The 20905-nt window shown below is 45.1% G+C and overlaps 1 protein-coding gene across 10 annotated transcripts in view; it reads right to left on the bottom strand.

Annotated features, from left to right (window-relative positions):
* Nucleotides 1-20905, bottom strand: part of PAX5 (paired box 5) — a 209134-nt gene that overhangs the window by 106832 nt on the left and 81397 nt on the right. For all 10 annotated transcript variants that reach the window (XM_075931256.1, XM_075931260.1, XM_075931251.1 and 7 more), the window contains exon 6: nucleotides 15034-15209. In XM_075931256.1, coding sequence (XP_075787371.1) covers nucleotides 15034-15209 — 176 coding nt within the window. The remainder of the gene's footprint in view (nucleotides 1-15033; nucleotides 15210-20905) is intronic.

Genomic DNA, 20905 nt, shown 5'->3' with positions numbered 1-20905 from the left:
AAGAATGGAAGACATGCTGTGATCGGTACAGTTTAAACAAGGGCTGAAGGCTATCAATCAAGGGGATTTCAATTTTTAATAGACTGAAATTTTCACAGTTGTGGGACATTATGGGAAGGTCCAGACAAAGATTAGTTAAGGACAGTAGATGCTGAGATGCCACAAGTTAAACACAAGTTGTCAAAGCAAGACTAAGAGGAAAAACAACTGAAGAGAGTTGGCAGTTTTTCCAAAGGGACATTATGAAAGGCCCAAAAGCAAACTATTCCATTGCAGAGAAAGGATAGAAAGTATGGCAAAAGACCACCTTAGCTTAACCAGGAGACCCTGCAGGATCTAAAAATCAAAAAGGAGTCATATAAAAAGTGAAAATTAGGTCAAATTACAAAGGATGAATACAAGCAAACAACACAGGTGTGCAGGGGAAAGATGAGAAAGGCAAAGGCACAAAATGAGCTCAATCTAGCTAGAGACATAAAGGGAAACAAGAAGACATTCTATAACTATATTAGAAGCAAGAGGAAGACCAAGGACAGGGTAGGTCCATTGCTCAGTGAGGAGGGAGAAACAGTAACAGGAAACTTGGAAATGACAGAGATGCTTCATGACTTCTTTGTTTCAGCCTACACCAAGAAGTCTGATGAAGGGATGCCTAACATAGTGAATGCTAGTGGAAATGCAGAAGGTTTAGAAGTTAAAATAAAAAAGAATTTAAAATGACTTAGAAAAGTTAGATGTCTGCAAGTCACCAGGGCCTGATGAAATGCATCCTAGAATACTCAAGGAGCTGATAGAGGAGGTCTCTCAGCCTTTAGCTATCCTCTTTGAAAACTCATGGAAGTCGGGAGAGATTGCAGAAGACTGGAAAAGGGCAAATCTAGTGCCCATCTATAAAAAGGGAAATAAGAACAACCCAGGAAACTACAGACCAGTCAGTTCAACTTCTGTGCCAGGAAAGATAATGGAGCAGGTAATTAAAGAATTAATCTGCAAATATCTGGAAGAAAATAAGGTGATAGGTAACAGCCAGCATAGATTTGTAAAGAACAAATCATGCCAAACCAATCTGATAGCTTTCTTTCATAGAATAACAAGTCTTGTGGATATGGCATCCTGTGGTATACCTATACTTTAATAAGGCATTTGATATGGTCTCGCATGACCTTCTTATCAATAAACTAGGCAAATACAACTTAGATGGGGCTACTATAAGGTGGGTGCATAACTGGCTGGATAACTAGTCTCAGTAGTTATTAATGGTTCACAGTCATGCTGGAAGGGCATAACAAGTGGGGTTTCGCAGGGGTCTGGTTTTGGGACCGGTTCTGTTCAATATCTTCATTAACAATTTAGATATTGGCAAAGAGAGTATGTTTGTTAAGTTTGCAGATGACATCAACCTGGGAGGGATCGCAACTGCTTTGGAGGATAGGGTCATAATTCAAAATGACCTGGACAAACTGGAGAAATGGACTGAGGTAAATAGGATGAAGTTTAATGAGGACAAATGCAAAGTACTCCACGTAGGGAGGAACAATCAATCTCACACATGCAGAATGGGAAGTTTCAGAGAGGTAGCCGAATTAGTCTGTAACAGGAAAACCTTAAAAAAACAACAAATAGTCTAGCAGCACCTTAAAGACTAACAAAATATGTAGATGGTATCATGCGCTTTTGTGGGCAAACCCTACTTCTTCATATGACTGGCGTATGATAAGTCCAGATCCAAGAATAAATAGGGGAAGGAGGAGGGGAAGGAAGAAGGAAAAAGGGGAGGGGCAGAAGAAAGAGACAGTGGGAAGTGACTATCTAGGAAGGAGTACTGCAGAAAAGGATGTAGGGGTCATGGTGGACCACAAGCTAAATATGAGTCAACAGTGTGATACTGTTGAGAGAAAAGCAAACATGATTCTAGGCTACATTAACAGGAGTGTTGTGAGCAAGACACGAGAAGTCATTCTTCCGCTCTACTCTGTTCTGATTAGGCCTCAATTGGAGTATTGTGTCCAGTTCTGGGCACCACATTTTAAGAAAGATGTGGAGAAATTGGAGAGGGTCCAGAGAAAAGCAACAAGAATGATTAAAGGTCTAGAAAACATAAGCTATGAGGCAAGGCTGAAGGAATTGGGCTTGTTCAGTTTGGAAAAGAGAAGACTGAGAGGGGACATGATAGCAGTTTATAAGTATCTAAAAGTGTGTTAAAAGGATGGGGGGAGGAGGGAAATTGTTCTCCTTGGCCTCTGAGGACAGGACAAGAAGCAAAGGGCTTAAACTGCAGCAAGGGAGGTTTAGGTTGGACATTAGGAAAAACTTCCTGCCTGTCAGGGTGGTTAAACACTGGAACAAATTGCCCGGGGAGGTTGTGGAATCTCCGTCACTGGAGATATTCAAGAGCAGGTTATATAGACATCTATCAGGGATGATAGAGACCATGCCTGGTCCTGCCGTGAGGGCAGGGGACTGGATTTGATGATCTCTCGAGGTCCCTTCCAGTTCTAGTGTTCTATGATTCTATGGTTCTATGAAAGCATACAAAGTAAATATCCTTACATCAAACTGAAACAAGCTCTCACGCCGCATTTCTCTGACTTTGCCTGTCAGTATATTCAGATTATCAAGGGAAATCTTTTTGGTGAATCTTGGTGTACATAGTGAAATTGATGTTTACCAGCATATACCTATACATTTCTAACCCCTCCACACCCAAGTATGGTCTTATTGTGTTCCTGTAAGGCAGGCAGGTGTATGATCCTGGGCAGAACTTAAATACCACTCTAGCAGGGCTAAAGAGACTTTGCAAAGACAAAACACCATCAGTCCTTTCTCTTCACACCAAGGTGACTGAGTCTTTGCATAGGGGAAATGCTGCACTCCATGGAAGGAGGCTTCGTACATCTGTTCGTGGAAGGGGAGACGGAACAGCCTGCTTTTCCTCCACATCCACACATGATTCGGAAAAGTTGAGCACAGGGTAAGCTCTGGAACACTCTCAATATTGGGAACCCACCACAGACTCTCATCCCAAAGCTCTTGCAGCAGAGAGGAATATCACAGTCTTGCCTGTCACTACTTAGGATGTTTTCTTCATTTGCATTGCAATTAGAATTTGAGGGAAACTGGTGACTAAGTTGTGAGCTGAGTTGTGGGTTGTCAACTGAAACAGTTTGTGAATTTAGGTCAATTTCAGAGAATAGTTTCCATTGGGGGGGAAAAAAGGAAGAATTCCAAAAAGGAGAACTGTTTCATTTTGTTAATTTGGAAGCTCGCTGTTTCTACTTTTCATCTTTAAAGTTACATCTACAAAAGGGAAAGGGCTAAAAACCACAATCTGTAACCAAAAGAGAACATTCTGGTTTGGGTCAAACAAAATGCTTCATTTGACCCACAATGAGGAGGTTTTATGGTTTGTTCATTTTGGCAAGAAAAATAATGAAAAAAATATAATTTTGCATATCCCAAAACTAATATTTTTTCAAATTTTGTGGTTCAGAGACCAAATTAGTATTCACCCAGCCCTAGTTACAATAAGTTTATTTTAATATCCTTTATCTTCTTAAACGTTTAATACATTTCCCTTTTTTTCTGGAGAATTATCCTTGACAGCTTCTGATAACGAAAGTCGCCCTTCGCCCAGGTAGTGCCAGTCCGTCAGAAATAAAATCAGTGTTCTGAAGCCTGTTGTAAAGATTCGGGATTTCTGCAGCTGTAGTTTCCATGAAATTTCTCAGCAACCACAATCAATTGTTACGCAATATTCAGAGCATCATGAGTCACACTGTTACCTCATGTCACAGAATATAGCACAATATGACTAGCCGCCATCCAACATGACCTGTCACAAGGCGGCATAACACATGGGAAATACACTTTTTTCCTGAAAAATGTACATACAAAAGTTCATGAGTCAGAATGGAGGGAAGGAGAGATGCTTTGGTCTTGTGGGGTTTTTTTAAAGGGGTTCCTATATACAAAAATTATGCAGTTCCTCTTTAAATAGGCAAAATTAAAATCTAAAAAGAACAATTGTTTTTTCTTACAGCAACAGGTATCTCCTTTCATCTCTCTGTAAACAGACACACTTTTTTAGGGTGCAAAATAAAGAAGCTCCCAACATTCCTTTTACCCACTGAGTGGAAAGATGGTCTTGTGGTTCAGGTATCAAACAGGGAGTTAGAAGATCTGGGCTCAGCACAATGGGCCTCTGATGTCGGTTTAGCCCTCTCAGTAAAAAAATAAATAATAGTGCAAGCGAACAGGGATTATTGAGTATGGAGCCCAGATTAAGGTGCTGAATGCATTCAACTCCCCATGAAGCCTATGAAAATGCCAAGCTTTCAGCTCCTGCTATATTCAGAACTACAGCTGATCACTAACTGCAGTTTCCATTCTGCATAAAACAGCAACCATTTGAAATCAGTTTTCATTCCAGTTCAGAAATTATCAGAACTATTTGGATTTATTCAGCCAAAAGGAGAAAGTTGATCTCATTCATTTCATTTTCCCACTGAAAATTTAATTGACCCATTCTCTAAAATATTTCAATTTCTACAAAAAATTCATTTTCTGAGAGAAAACTGTCCCAATGGGAAAAAAAATTGGCCACTTGTCTATTTGAAACCAAAGAGCCAAGTGATGACACATCTTGTGTAAATAATATCCACCACATATCTCCAGAATGGTGACCAAAGTCCCCTTATTTTTGCTACCAGCTGAAGTCCTTTTGATTATTTGATAGGAAGTATTGACTCACATTGACTGCCAAGGATCACTGAAAGTGTGAGCAGAGGGCTGGCAATCAAAGTGGACAGAAGGTATTTGGCAGAGAGGAAAAGCAAAAAGAAGACTTCAAATACATGGCGAGGAGTCTCTGTTCTCGGGGTATTTCTCCAAAGGGCAGTTTTTGAACAGCCAAGTTTTGCTAACAGCCGGAAGAGATAATAATGCCTTGCTTCCAAAGGAATTACTTCCCCCTTTGAATTGAGTCCTATTCACAGCATCCTCTATTCCCCCCTTTCACTTCAACTCTTGCCTATTTCTCAAAGTCACCATCTAGTTGGTCAAAGACCTCTAGCTCTGAAGGAATTCCTAGCCGATCAAAACTGCTCTTTAACTAGACTAACGGATCCTTTTGAGCATTACAAAATGTGTTCCTCTGCTTCCAGAGCTGGCCACACAACTGTTCCCTGGAAGCTCAGGGAGCTAGATACCATGAAGAGGGTTTAGACCTGTCACAGAGCTACTGTATGGCAGTAGAGCTGTGCCATAGGGCTATCTGCCCTTTGGGTTATAGGAGGGTGGACAGCCTGGAACACGGGCCTCACCGGGTTAGTTGGCAGCCTGATGTTTTGCCATACAACAGCCTAGTCACAAGTGCAAGAGATGTAAATGGATGAAGAGAGGGGACATGCCCCACATCTTAGACATGGGAAGCCCAAACCAAAGAATGTGTGTTTTACTCTCATGTACATAACTAGAGAGGCCAATTGAATTCCACTCCAGACAGGAACCCGGCAGGGGCTGTCTAGTACATGCACCCCCCCAGGCAGACTGTGGGCTCAGCTCCCGTGAGCAGCGACTGGCCAGCAAAGGAGCAATAACAAAGGGAAAGGGAGAAGGACAAGCTGTGAATTGCAATGTCGTAATTGCCTCCACAAAATATTGCAAGCCGGGGATAAATGAGCTACTGGAAAGGGCTGCATTCCTTTGAAAAAAGGCAGGGGGAAGACCCTTTGCACCGTTTAGCCTCCTGCGACCTTTGAACTTCAAGGCAGGTCACAGGCATGTCACTGTTCCCAGCTGCTGTCTTTGCCTCTGCCCATCACAGGCCCTGAGCCCTTTTCCATTGTGGCGCGGTATTGATCTGTTGGCAGCAATGGGCTGGATAATTAGCCAGGAATTAGGGTTTCTATTACAGCCAGGAGGCTGCCCCAGCTGATTTATCACCTGAATAATTTACTGTGATTGAAAGGAAATTAAAATGAACTCCATTTGACAACTGTGCGCTTTTATGTGCTTTAGTGAAGACTCAAAAGCCAAATTAATAGCCTGGTGTTGTTTAATAGTCTACTGAGAGTAAATAGAGGAAGGGTTTTCTTTTATTCCTGATGTGCTTTCTTGTGCCCTATTTAGGAGTTGCTTTTCTCTCTCCCCCCAGCATAACTACAGACAGAATCACAGGTAGTTTTACTGGAGAGAGACACTGCTTTGTAAATCTATTTTCCTCTGAGGTTATTTTTACCCCTCCCATTCCACTGCCATTTTTCAGGGATAAGAACAATTGCAACTCAAGCCACAAATGATGAAATGAGGCGGTACGTATTCTCCATGAGATGGTATGCTAAATCCTGCCCATTGCTGGAAAGCCACCTATTACACTTGCCTTCCAGAGTACAAAGATACAGCTCTCCGGGAAGCTCTGCTTCACTGCCAAAGCTGGGCAGAGTAATGGTGGTAGTATTATGGAGAAGTGCAAGGCAAATATTAACCTCATGTAGCCCAATTCAATGCCAGCTGCAGCCAATTGGGTATCTCATTGGTTCCAGCAGGTGTTGGATCACAGTCAGAAAGAGTACTTGTATCAGACAGGGTTCCACATGTTTTACCAAGATTTACTTCTTTTGGTGTTGAGGAAGAGAAAACAATTCTTTGAAGTAGCGTGTGTAGAAGTTTATTGACTGTGAGTCACTCCAAGGCATTCTTATAGCTGTGTTCTCCCAGACAAAGTTTTACCTCAATATCTTGTATTGCCAAGAGGTCAAATTTGGTTTTCGGCTTGCCAGCCTGATGGCCCGCTGGGCATTAGCAACTTCTATAAAGTGCTGAATTATTGTGGTAAGTATGGCTTGTTAACTCCAAAAGAGATACACAGAATTTGGGAGTGGCTCTCTATAGAAAGAGAACTAGGAAAGCAGGAATAGGAAGCACTACAGGGAAATCTTAGGAGACACAAGTTGAGCTGTGTTTAATTTTAAGAACATGAGAACGGCCCTACTGGGTCAGACCAAAGGTCCATCTAGCCCAGTGTCTGGTCTGCCGACAGCGGCCAGTGCCAGCTGCCCCAGAGGGAAAGAACAGAACAGAGAATCACCAAGTGATCCCTTGTTTTAACTTGTGGCTTTTGCACACTGTTTTGGAGAGACTGGACTCCGCCAGCCCTATAAATGCCCTGACGTCAATGGACTAACTGAGAGCAGAATTTGGCCCACAGACTTTACAAGCGGTGACTGACTGAAAGATTGTGCCCAGTGCTAGACCACAGAAGGCTTAAGCAAGATTTCAATAAATATCAAAGTGGTATGTTTTGTTTTATAATCCAACAAGATTCACTTCACTAGGAATGAACTTTGGAGATTAAAGGAATGTTCGTAGTTAAATAATTTCCCGGCTAATAGGATTTTCAGAACTTTTGAAGAATGAGGATTTATTGTACTTCCTAACAGGAAACCAGGATGTGTTATTCATAGCCCAGTGGCATACGCAAACAGTGAGCATCCTGGTCAGCGCCTCATCTTGTAGTCAGCTAATGACTGTGCTTGACAAGGAGTTGAATTAGGTTATCCAGGAAAAAAAGTCATTTGTTATGTCATTGTCTTGTGCGTTTTTATACCTGAAGCCCAAATTCGATCTGTATAAGGAGGCTATTACTATTCACTCATCCCTCTCTCACTAGTTTTATTCCTACAGATACTGCAGCATCCTTTATGCAGTACAGATCCTTTAAATGGAAAACTCCAAAATCCTCAATTTGACACGTGTTTCTTAAAATTATTATTCATAAAAGTGAAAACTGAACATTTTCAAAAAGAATTCAGTTCTTCTCCCTAGCTAAGATACATGCTTGGTCCAGCTACCTTAGGCTAAAGCAGCGAGGAGTCCTGTGACACCTTATAGACTAACAGATTGATTGGAGCATAAGCTTTGGTGGGCAAAGATCCACTTTGTCAATCTGATGAAGTGGATCTTTGCCCACCAAAGCTTATGCTCCAATAAAACTGTTAGTCTCTAAGGTACCACTGGACTCCTCATCGCTTTTTCAGATTCAGACTAACACAGCTAGCCTTCTGCTACCTTAGGCTGCGTCGACACTACATCTCTCTGTCAAAAGAGGGATGTAAATTAGACACTTTGAAATTGCAAATGAAGCAGGGATTTAAATATCCCGTGCTTCATTTGCATAATTGCATCACGGCACTCTTTCAAAAAAGCGCCATTTCTAAATTAAAACCTTGGTCTAGACGCAGTTCTTTCGAAAACGGCAGGCTTTTTCAAAAGATCCTGTACTCCTCAAAAAATGATCTAGACCGTGGTTTTACTTTCAAAATGGCACTTTTTTGAAAGACTGCCATGATGCAATTATGCAAATGAAGCGTGGGATATTTAAATCCCCACTTCATTTGCAATTTCAAAGTGTCTAATTTATATCCCTCTGTCAAAAGAGGGTTGTAGTCTAGACACAGCTTTACCCTGATTCTTTCTAAAGAGAAGGAGTTTTAAGGAGCAATATTTCATTTTAAACATTTCATTTTTTCCTTCACCCTGATTTACTTGTCATCCAAATTTTGTAAACAAACTCATGAATGCTTATCCAAATCTAAAATATTCAACTTTTATCCCAAACTGAATTTGTCATTTAATCTAACGGTAACAGAAAAATTGCCGCACAGAGCTGGGAATTAGCTGCTATTAATAACCAGGGGTTTTCTTTTAAATCTTTGATTTACATAGTATTTTATTTGGTCGTATCAGGTCACGCCTCATTATGACTCTGATCTAAGCCCTGTTGAAGTCAATGGAAATATTCCCGTCAGCTCCAATGAGTATTGGATTGGACTCATGTGCGATTCTTGGAGTGTTACAGAAAATCCACTTAAGATAGAAACAAAACAAATCTTAACTGGATTTCTGAGGAAATTCATGACCCAAATAGTTGTCTGATTCTGGTGCATATATTGGGCTAGATTTTCTGCTAGTGCAAATTGAAGTGTTTCCATTCAATTCAATGCAGCAACACAGATTTATGCTAGCCGAGGACCTGAGCTATTTCGGTTAAACAATGACTGATATAGACAAATACAAGATTAGAAACAGTACAGCTCAGAGATTAGACCTGAACAAAAGAGGATCGTTTTAGTGTATACAAACTTCACTGACAATACATTTAGTATCTTTGTACATCTTTGATTTTTCATTTCAGGTTCAAAAGAACATGAAAATCTCAAAGTGAACGTCAGATGAAATGTCTGAATGCTACCAAGTTTCACGTTGTTTGTCTCCAAAATTGTGCATGAAGATCTCAATGCCTATCCCAGCAATCCCCTCAGCCCCACCGGTATGCCCATGACCATTTGCTGTCCTTGGGATGGGAGAGGGGAAAGGGGCATGTGTCTCCTCAAATCTGCAGCATCTCAGAGCTGGTCAACGTTTTCTGAATGTTGATTTTTCAGAACATTTCAAATATGGACCACAGAAATGGGATGGATTTCTCACGGCTGGGTCAAAGTGCATCCCACTTTTATAAGCAGAGAAATGGTTGGAATGTTTTCCGGTGACAAATTCCACCAAACTATTGAATTACCATGGCAGGGAAAAGGAAAAACTAGGCTGAATATTTTGTGAGTGTTTTCTTGAAAGTTGTCCCCATTTTTGGCCAACGTAGGTAACATTTTCAGAAGTGTCAGCATGATTCAGGAGTGCGTGTCCCATTCAGAAAAATGACGTGGACTTTTAGGAACCCTGTTGGGGTTTCATTGGGGCGATCTCTCCCTATCGTAAGGAGGAGCGTGTAGAAGTCTCTCCACACTTAGCTGAGGAACCTTGCCCCATCAGCAACCGATCTAAGGGGATGTCTTCCCTTCACAGTTACACCTGGATACTGGTGACTCACGTTGAGCACCAAGGTAGCCCCGCTTGGGTGTGAGCAGCCCCACTGCAAAGCCACTCCAGAGACACTGGCTCCTCGCAGGCGCTTTGGGGGCCCCTCCTACGGCTCTTGGTGCTGCTGCCATCACGGAGCCGCTTTGAGATTTCCCAGTGAGCTGAGGGAGAGCTGGTCTGGACACAAGGGTGGGGAGGCAATGGAGGTCTATTGCCACAGTCCTCCATAAAAAGCGGGCAGCGGCAGCTGAGGATCAGCAGTAGGCTGCAGTCCCAGATGGGCCAGCTAGCCCAGCTTAAAGCACCACCCGGCGCCCAGGTGAGATGGTTTTGTGAGTGGGCGGGGCTAGATTAGTTAATTCTGCAAAGACGACACATCCTGCAGCACTGTCCGGAATGGAGCCAGCACTGACAGCAGCTGTCGCAACGTAGCTGCCCTGTTGCAATGCTTAGTGCAGATGGGCAAAGCCAGTTTTAGGAGTGGTGCACTTTGCATCTACTTGAAACTCTGGGGTAAGCTCTTCTGGTGCTACCAGCGGCTTTGCTCATTGACAGCTGTGATTGCCGCATGCACTTACACTCCTGGTTGTAGTCAAGGCCAACCACCCAGCCTATGGGAGACTTAATCCAATGTATGGACATTTGTGCTCATTACATAACTCCTGGTTTTTGCCTGGGGCTGCTGGCGGGTATAGATACTGACAGTTCAGCTGCCGGTGGCATTAGGAGCCCACCTACGGCAGCAGCGTTATATCGCTGGCCCACAGAAGCAAGAGGCACCAGGATGAGCAACTGGCATGTCCCATGAAGCTCCATCTAGGAGTAACTAACAGCAAGATCTGGCCTCACCCCAAGACAACACACAAAGGAAAAGCAGGTTGTGACCCCAGTCTGGGGAAAGATGGTGTGAACATCTTACTTTGCAGATGGTCCCGAAATGTTTGAACCTTAAACTGGGCTGCTTTGCTGTGATTGGTCATTCAGGTCAGATGGTGTCAATGTCATGGGCAACCTTCAATCTGGCATTTCCTAGCTTCCGAGGACTTGACTTGACAACCTTAACATGCTTTTAAAATATGAACCATTGTTCAGCTGGAAGTCTGTCAGCTGTGCCCAATGCCACAATACGACACACAATGCCACAATCATCCGATTTACCCTCTCCTGCATTGCAGTCATCCCGGGGGTGCCACACAGCATCTGTTTTGCAGATCAGAGAAAAAAAAACTGCATACCAGTTTAGGGCAGGAAGCAAAAATAAATGCCACAGAGAAAGGAAACTTCAGGTGAAACACAGTTAGCTAAGCTAGAATTGAAGCTGGCACAGCTACTTGTGCGCAAAGCGTCATGAGGACTGAACAACAATCTGTCATGAGGTGCAGCATTTCCAGGGCCGTCCTGCGGCATTGCTTCAGCACGGACTCAGGAGATGCTGCACTGGTGTCTCTTGTAGCCTGCAATCCCTTTAGAAGTCTCCCAATCCAGTCCTGGCACCACTAAAGCTCACTTAACTTATGGAGCCTGAAAACTGCAGACTGATCTGGCACGGATGATGCCCAGGCTAGAATCAAACTCGAGACACAACACTGACACAGACAGCCACATACCAGCAAGAGACCAGGGGAGGATTTCAACCAATTCAGCTTGAATTCCTTCCGAGTGGGGGCACATCAAGGCCGGGGCAGTGCCGGTCATGAAGTGAGGGCAACCACACCCAGACCTGGCAGACCTCCATAAGCTATCTTCAAACAACCATTTCTCTACCCTCTATCTTCATCCTCAGCTGCACGTAGCGTTCCCACTGCCACCCATCTGTGCTCCTCAGCTGCTGAGGGAGCCGCGGCAGGAGACTTTTGCCATTCGTTTGCGGACGCTCCACGCAGAGCTGTCGCCAGACCAAAATACTGCATTTAACCACCACCAGCCAAACCAGGGTCTCACCTACATGTCACAAATGACCTGCACCTTTCGGAGGGGCAGAGCCAGCGTCCAAGCACCAATGCCCCAAAGATCTCCAAAGCTAGATGTGCGTTTTGCAGCCGCAACACATCTCTACTCAGCACTCTTGTATGAAAGTCCCCGTGGGGGGCTCCCAAGGCAGCACTGTGGGAGGCGCCAATTCCAATGGCTTGAGACGTGTCATTCCGCTGCCAGAAGAGCGGACCAAATCCTGGAGCAAGCCACTTGCTGAAATCAAGACAGACCGAGCCGGAGTAAAAGTGCTAAAACGGCAGATACTTGCGGCTCTTTACTTCAGTTAGGGAGCAGGCAGCTTATTGGCACAATGGGCCAGTCTGTGGGGCAAGAGACTTGCACTAGCAACGTCTATGTGTCTCTTCAGCAACAGCTCACGAGTCCTACCCCCGTTGCTAACTTAGCATTTGACGCAGAGACCCTTGAACTCAACAGGCTTCCTGCCTTTGGATCAGGCTCATAAGGCTGGCATGACTCTCTAGTGCAGGGAGGTTTCTTTGGCTCTGAGATGGGAGCTGGAGAGACTCCCCACTTCAGGCGGTTCATGTCTGCAGGACGAAGCGGGGCTCCCTTAGGCAAACTAAGGTGGGCTCCCTCTGTGGAGAGCTGATTGGGACTGTGTGTTATGAAGCAGGTTTAAACGAATAAAAGAAAGTTCTTCTTCACACAGTGTGTAGTCAACCTGTGGAACTCCTTGCCAGAGGAGGCTGTGAAGGCTAGGACTATAACAGAGTTTAAAGAGAAGCTAGATAATTTCATGGAGGTTAGGTCCATAAAAGGCTATTAGCCAGGGGATAAAATGGAGTCACTGGCCTCTGTTTGTCAGAGGCTGGAGAGGGATGGCAGGAGACAAATCGCTTGATCATTGTCTTCGGTCCACCCTCTCTGGGGCACCTGGTGCTGGCCACTGTCGGCAGACAGGATACTGGGCTAGATGGACCTTTGGTCTGACCCAGTACGGCCGTTCTTATGTTCTTATGTACTGTACAGAGTGGCAATGGTAATTAAGATTGCCAGTCTCCTAGATGTGAGCACAGCCACCAGCCAGTCATACAATCCCACCGCAGGTGAGTGCATGTACTCTGACCTCTGTATGGCAATAGGGCTGCCAACTCCATTTTTGATTAAATATATCAACCCCAGTAACTTCAGTGGGAGCTATGTCAACCTGTGGAACTCCTTGCCGGAGGAGGCTGTGAAGGCTAGGACTATAACAGGGTTTAAAAGAGAACTAGATACATTCATGGAGGTTAAGTCCATAAATGGCTATTAGCCAGTACAGATAAGGAATGGTGTCCCCAGCCTCTGTGTGTCAGAGGGTGGAGATGGGTGGCAGGAGAGAGATCGCTTGATCATTACTGTTCGATTCACTCCCCCTGGGGCTCCTGGCACTGGCCACTGTCGGCAGCCAGGGTACTGGACTGAATGGACCTTTAAGCTGGCCCAGTACGGCCGTTCTTGTGTTCTATGGACACTTGTAAGGTCTCAGGAGGTGCTCAGCACCTCACAGCACCAAGCCCTTAGGCCCAGATCTGCCAAGGCATGGAGATGCCTAACTGTTTGTTTCATTGGGATTTGGGCCCGGATCCTCCAAGGTATGGAAGTACCTTAGTTATTAAATGAGACGGCCCATTCCTCCCTGTTTAATTCACAACTAACTAGCAGGACCAGCCACCCAAACATAGAGAGGAAAAGGTGCCAATGTGATCGATTTTCATCAGAGTCAGGTGAACATGTGGTGGTCAGGACAGTGTAGCAGCACATGAGGGTTGATCCCTTTGTTTTGTTTAGAGCAACGGGGTTCAGTTCCCTACCACACTTCACCTGCCTGGATTTATTGCCAGGCTGTGCACGCTGGCTTCAAGCTCCAATTCTAAGTGACACCGGATCCTTCAGAGTCTGGGAGATTCAGAAATTGGCAAAGCTGGCATTTCCCAGCATGGTGTTTTCTTTTGCATCATGTTTCACCCGGGAAGGTAAGGAAATGGAACGAACAAATAGAAACCTGTCTAGTAACCAGCGTGGAAAGAGTCAAGGATGTGGACAAATGCTCCACGTTATCCCCTACGTTAGCGATGGAGTAATCACCATCTAGTGGCCCACACAGGCATTTCACTCTTCTAGTCTCCGTGCTTGCTTTCCTCTCGCCCTCCCCGACAGGCTCGTTTGCTCTTTCTAACGGGGAACGACCCCTACCCCGTCATGGAAAGGGGCTCGGGTTGAGATGCGCAGCATTCACAAGCAGAACACACTGCCACAGCCAAGCAGAACCTTCTCCAGTATCTAAAAGATCTCACCAGTGATCAAAAGCTCCTAGGGTTTTCACCAGAATGCATCACTCTCAGCGCTGCATAATACTCTCTCACTACACTGAGAGCAACACTTTGCTCCATTCCTTGAGCTACCACCAGGCGCCAGATGTAGTCAGGGTGTTCCCACTTTCTGGATAACCCTCCATTGCTCTCACGGGGTTATGCGTGAGCAAGAGAGTTCTGTGGTTCCACAGAGAAATGAAGGATGTTAGCAATTACCCTATTCTTGAACTGACAGCAATCATTTAATTTCTACATCACACAGAGGACCACAAAGACACATACTGCAACTGTGACTGTATAAAAGGCAGCAGCAAGAAACTGCTACTTGGCAAACAAACATAGTAAGTCAGCACCTCTAAGTGCCATATTCCCATATGTAAAGAACAAGAGTGGAAATATAAGATCTTCCTAGAAACAGAGCCAGATTTTTCAGAACTACATAACTGATTTGCACATGCAATTATCTAAATTGCATACACAAATTAGGCATTTGTGCAAATGATCAGTTTGATGACAGACTGGCCATTTAGATGTGCAAAATCCCACTTTGCATGCACAATCACACTCATTCTGCACCCAAATTAACTGAAGAAATCTGAAAACCTTGGTCTTATTTGCAAACTCTGCTATAAAGGTAATATTGGCTGCATCTCCACACCCCACTTTGTACCCTATAAGCAGCATCTTTTAATTTTTTTTAAACTCAAACTCCTTCATGATTGCTGTGCACTTACTGAAACAGGATTTGATCGGATACCCACTCTCCAACCTTAGTCAGAACGTGAGTACTACGTGTTTGATGAGTTCCTGCAAGAAAGTGTCTACTGCCAGAAAGCGTACATACAGAAAGTTTGGCAGTTCACAATCATACCTGCTCTGGTTTGATGGGTTCAGTTGTCGTGAAGATGTCAGAATAATGTTGTCTCTCGAAGACTCGATCCAACACTTCTAACTGCTGCTGGGTGAAGAGATCTCCTCGCATCTGTTTCCGAAGGAAATCTCTACCCGGGAGGGAATGGCCATTTGGTACTGGAGATTCCTGAATACCTTTCAAAGATGACAAAACACACAGAAGAATAAATAGCTATTACGGTGACAGCCACAACACAGAGGCCTCTCACTGGGCCCCTCTGTCACTTGATCACTTGTGCCAGCGTGTTCAAAAGACAAAGGGGAAAGTGCTCCAGGCTGGTGTTCCTAGCCCCTAAGACACACACACACACACACACACACACTCTCTCTCTCTCTACATATTAGCTGCTGCTTCTCCCTGCAGAATGGAAGCGTCCCTGCTGTGCTGCAAGCCCCGATTTGTAAAGGGGGAATTTCCCTGCAACACTAAACATTGCCATCTAGTCCTCAGCAGGGGAGGGCAGAGCGAAAAGAGCTTTGTTTGCAGCCCACCAGCCAGTCCCAGCACCGGTCAGAGACTCGACCACTGACCTACAGCAGCCCGGCTCTCCGAGATGTTCTGGCACACACCAGTAGGCACCATAACTATATCCCAGAGCTGTGGTGGGTAACCTCAGCCGGTGGGCCACATGCAGCCTATTGGCGTCTAGGAGCGGCCCACAAGACATTTTGCTTACTCTTGCCCAAGCACAGGGTTGCCAGATTCTGCTAGCTTTTGTCCACATAGTTTTTTCCCAACTGGGATTACTAAAGCAGCACACAGGTAAAGCCAGGGCACATGGAGTGAGGTGCATGCTGATTACACATAACATTGAGGATGAACCATGTGCTCCCTCTGCAGCCAATCACAGCACTGCTCCGGTTCAATCGGCACACACACACACACACACACACCCCTGGCCCAAATTCTAGGCATGCAGCGCAGGGAGCAAAACTACCCTCTCCCGGGAGACCATCTGGGTTTCAACAATCTTGTGGCCCATTGGGATGAAGGAGGCCGCTCATGCAGCTCTCTCACTAGCCTAGGTTGCCCATCTCTCTCCTGGAGGGGCTGGCCTGCTGGAGTATCTATGAGCTCTCTGGTTCCTGGTGCAGAATGCAGCATTGCTTGTAATGGATACTTGTATTAGTTGTAAGATGTTAGAAAAGCAGCGGGATGGTTAGCTCCTGAAGATCAGTAGGGCTACGTCTACACTGGCCCCAAATTCCGGAAAAGGGATGCAAAGCAGGTAAGTCAGCGTAGGGAAATCCGCGGGAGATTTAAATATCCCCCGCGGATTTAAATAAACATGGCCGCCGCTTTTTTTCCGGCTTGGGGAAAAGCCGGAAAAAAGCGTCTAGACTGGCGCGATCCTCCGGAATAAAGGGGGGATCCTTTTCTGGAGGATCTCTTATTCCTACCTGAAGGGCTTTATTCCGGAGGATCGCGCCAGTCTAGACGCTTTTTTCCGGCTTTTCCCCAAGCCGGAAAAAAAGCGGCGGCCATGTTTATTTAAATCCGCGGGGGATATTTAAATCCCCCGCGGATTTCCCTACGCTGACTTACCTGCTTTGCATCCCTTTTCCGGAATTTGGGGCCAGTGTAGACGTAGCCTAGGTGTTTTCTAGGCCGATTCATTTGCCAGAGACTAGCAACATTGCTCAGCAGTTTTCCCAACCTCAGAGCTTCAAAACCAAAAGACAGGCCCCCTGGCATCATGAGATTGGTTAACAGTGACAAGATTTTCAGAAGATAAAAAGCAACCCAGAATTTTTGTAATTGCCTTTTGACGTCTGAGCCTCTAAGGTGCACTTGGTAGAGTTTTCACGCCTTTCCCTGCAATCATCGGGTATGTCTAGACTGCATCCCTCTGTCGGCAGGGGATGCAGATTAGGCAGGTCGACATTGCAAGTGAGGCAGGGATTTAAATATCCCGTGCCTAATTTGCATAAAAATGGCCACCGCATTTTGCCAACTCAGCTCTTTGTCAGCAAAAAGTGGCAGTCAAGAGGGGGATCTGTTGAGAAAGAAAGCCTTTTTCCACAGATGCTGTAAACCTCCTTGCAGGAGGCATAAGGGATCTGTCGAAAAAGGCTTTCTTTCTCGACAGATCCCCCTCTAGACTGCAGCTTTTTGCCGACAAAGTGCTGAGTCAGCAAAATGTGGTGGCCATTTTTATGCAAATTAGGCACTGAATATTTAAATCCCTGCCTCATTTGCAATGTTGACCTGCCTAATCTGCATCCCCGTGCCGACAGAGGGATGCAGTCTAGACATACCCATCATGGCTACACACATGCTTTTATTAAACAAAAGCTGAGATTCTACCACAGTCACATGGCTCCAGGAGTTTTAAATAAAAACACCAGATACCACATGACTTGCAATGAATTCTAAGAGCCAGCAACACTGCACTAGCCACCAATGAAGAGCACATTTTAAAGACAAGGGCTGGCCTTAAAGACAGTTTTGAGCTGTATAATTCAAATGTCCCACAAGTGATACAGTTTTATTTACAGTTAAGATGGCTTCCATCATGAATGATTTGTAGATGTCCAGAAGTTTTGACAATTGTTAATACAGGTTCTCCAGCGTTTAAACTTGCAGATGGCAAGTATCTAAAGAAATCCACGCTACGAACACTCTTCTTTTAGGGTTTGTAGTGGAATTTGCCCCTTGCCCGAAAAAGATAAGGAACTAGCCTAACAGCAGTTAGGGGCCCACTAGCCTGTCGAGCAAGAATGAAGCTGTATTTCACATTTTCTAACTTGTGACAGGCACAAGCAGGCAGAAATCAGCAACATAGCTATGAGAAAGTAAAACCGCACATAGGCATAAGATAAGAGTACCCCTCCCCAACTACTGGAATGCCAATCGTGAACGTTAGAAATAATGTATTGCTGTGCTTTAACCAATGAAATGTAAAAGCCAATCAAACTGTTATTCATGTATCAGATAAAAAGCTATGCACAGAGCGGCACGGGGTCGCTCCTCGCCATTTTTTTGCTATAAAGCTCGAGTGGACGACCATCAGCACTGATTAATAAAAGTCTGGAAAATCCTCCTTCGGGCATCCGTGTCATTCTGTTACACCAGTTTGAGTCCGGTACGGTTACAGGTTCAAACCCGCCCCTTTGAAATTCATACCCAAATCCCACTGACTCACAGAAGTGGAGGGTTAGTTCTTTATGTATAGCTGTCAAGATCTGCAAAAGCAATTTTGTATGCCCGACCTGAAACAATTTAAAGCCCCCTTCACTTCCACAAAGTTCTGCACACTAACACTGAGAAAAAATCAGGGCCCTTTAAGGTGAATCAAATTGCACCCCCAAAATGGAGATACTTAAAATCGCTAATCACTTTGGAAAGCTTTGGCCAGCATCCTTAATATACTGGTGCCACAACATGTGTGGTGTCTGCTAAGAAGACAAACCCAGAAAGAGAAAGAGAAATCATTCTGCTTTATAGCCAAGGATTCAAGTCAGAACCGCTTTTTAGTTACCAGTTTAGACACAATCATTCCAGTTTAAAAATCAGGAATATTACTGTAGGTTTATTTAACAGCTTTAGGGTCAATTTTTTAATCTGTCGGGGGAAATTTGAACGTACCCTTTGAACAGAATGTCTAGGCATGCATACAGGAATGTGAAAAGGTACAAAGGTTTATAGGAGAGCAGTGTATCTTTAAATCTTTTTTCTATTCCAAATCAAATAATATCTAATAGACCTAGTGCTGGGTTTAGTCAACCATGGCTTATAAAATTAAAATTCTGGTTGCTAGCTGCATGGCAGCAAAAGGCCAGGGAGCCCCTGTCTTCAGAGCATGGAAATACCAGCTTTAAATTTCAGGTTAAACCAATGTTATTCACAATTTGGCTTTGAAGTTAGAGCTTTATACAATTTCAGTCTAGGAGGGGTGATGAAAGGGAGCAAAATAATCTAAGATGTAAAATGACCTGGAAAATGTTCCGTGTGTGTCTGACGGTTCCTGCATTGTTTATATAGCAGAAGAGTGGCAGTATAATTAGATTTGATTTTGTTTAAATATGGTGCAATGGTTTTGTGTTTTATTAGCAACAATTGCAACATCACATTCCTGCACTAAGTACATCCACTGATTTTTTTTTGGGGGGGGGGGGCATATCTGAAGAAAAATAGAATTCGTTTGATTTTGGCTCAGGCCGTCATTTGGTTCCATCACAGGAACCCACTGATTGTCTGGGTTACCAAAAAGGAACGCTGGGAACTGTGGGTAAGTAGTTAGTACAAAGTCCAGTCAGAATCAGGGCCCCCCAGGCTGTGTGAAGAGCCAGGATGACGGACACTCAGAGACAAGAGCCATACGGAGGTTAGGGGACAGGGCTCTGATTAGCTATAGGAACAGGTATTTCAGAATTGTATCTGTCACACAGACAAGTCACTCGCCCCTCCCTGCCACTTGCCCCACTCAACATTAGTTGGAGGACCCCCACACGCCTCCCCACGAGGAGCGCATTGGAAGACAAGGGGCGGTGCAAGAAGGACGGTGTGGAAGAAAGCACGGAGGTGCCTGCGAGAGGAGGCAGGCAGGTATCAGCAAGGAAGCTGCCAGGAGCACAGGGCTGCAGCATACGAGTGGATGACTAAGGACAGGCAAAACTCTCAAGGCCCTTGCAAGTCAGGATCAGAGCTTGATGTGGTGACGAAAGGGGAGCCAGTGTAGGGGTTCAGTACAGGCTGTGATATAGGCAGGCCGACAAACAAGGGGAAAGGGGCTTAGCAGGTGCCTTCTCTATGGCCCATTACGCACACCCTCCATTGCCCCCTTTTTCTGGAGTTGCACAAGGTGGCCGTTTTCCTTTCGGACCAGACCTTTCAGATAGGATGAGCTGAGAGAGCCACACTTAGCTTTTAAGCTCCCTAGGGCAGGGACCAGCAGTGGGGCTGGAGCTCTACCTCCACACAACGACAACAATAAATAAATAGCCGTACTTTGTGCTCACTGGAAAGGAGGACAGCTCCAGGCCCAACGTGGAGCCCTCCCCAGTACCGCTTGGTTTCGTGTTAGCTGAATGACGTACAATACATGGTACACGGTCAGGGTAGAGTGACAGGTGAGAAAGAAGCTGGGACTAATTCAGTTTCAATTACTTTTGGCCATTAACGACTCCCCAACAGGGTTCCCAAGAGGAGTGATTTTGGCTCCAGTGTCCTGATTAGTTTCCAACTTCAGTCACTGCATTCTGCCTACCCAAATCCACCCCCAGCACTCCCCCTGTAGCCCCTGACACCTGAACTCTCCATGGAGACAGGATTTTTCCACTTCCTGTCCTGAACCGGTATTCAGTGCTGCTCTGCTATCCCATGGTCCCTGCATTTCATGAGGGCCTGGTTTTGTTTCACCGGAGGGCCACATACTTCCGAGACAGTAATGTTCACAAAGGTCTTTGGGACACATTTGGCAGCAAGGCATTATACAAACGCAAGATAATTATCATTAGCATCACGCATTGTTTCCGCTCACCAGAACATCGTCTGTCATTAGCATACCGTTGGCAGGTTGGAACAGTTTGGGTTACAAACCGGCACCAGGGAGCGGCGAGGACATTTTTCATACAAGCCATGTTCCAGCCTAGGAGGGTTTTGGTTTGACGACAGTGACGGGAGGTGGGCGCTCACCCACCCCGCAAAACAATGAGTGCCGAATCCAATGGCTGCTTTCCAGGAATGCTCGTGAAGGAGGCAAGCACAGTATTCTCCTTGATTCAGAAGAGGGTACTGTCACAAAGCAAATGCTTGCTCCTTTATGGCCCCTGATACGTGCACGTGTGTGTATGTGTGTGTGTGTGTGTGTGTGTGGTGTTCTTGTGGG

Source organism: Pelodiscus sinensis, chromosome 6, assembly GCF_049634645.1.
Source record: "Pelodiscus sinensis isolate JC-2024 chromosome 6, ASM4963464v1, whole genome shotgun sequence".
Classification (NCBI taxonomy): Eukaryota; Metazoa; Chordata; order Testudines; family Trionychidae; genus Pelodiscus; species Pelodiscus sinensis.
This window is presented reverse-complemented; position numbering and strand designations above follow the sequence as displayed.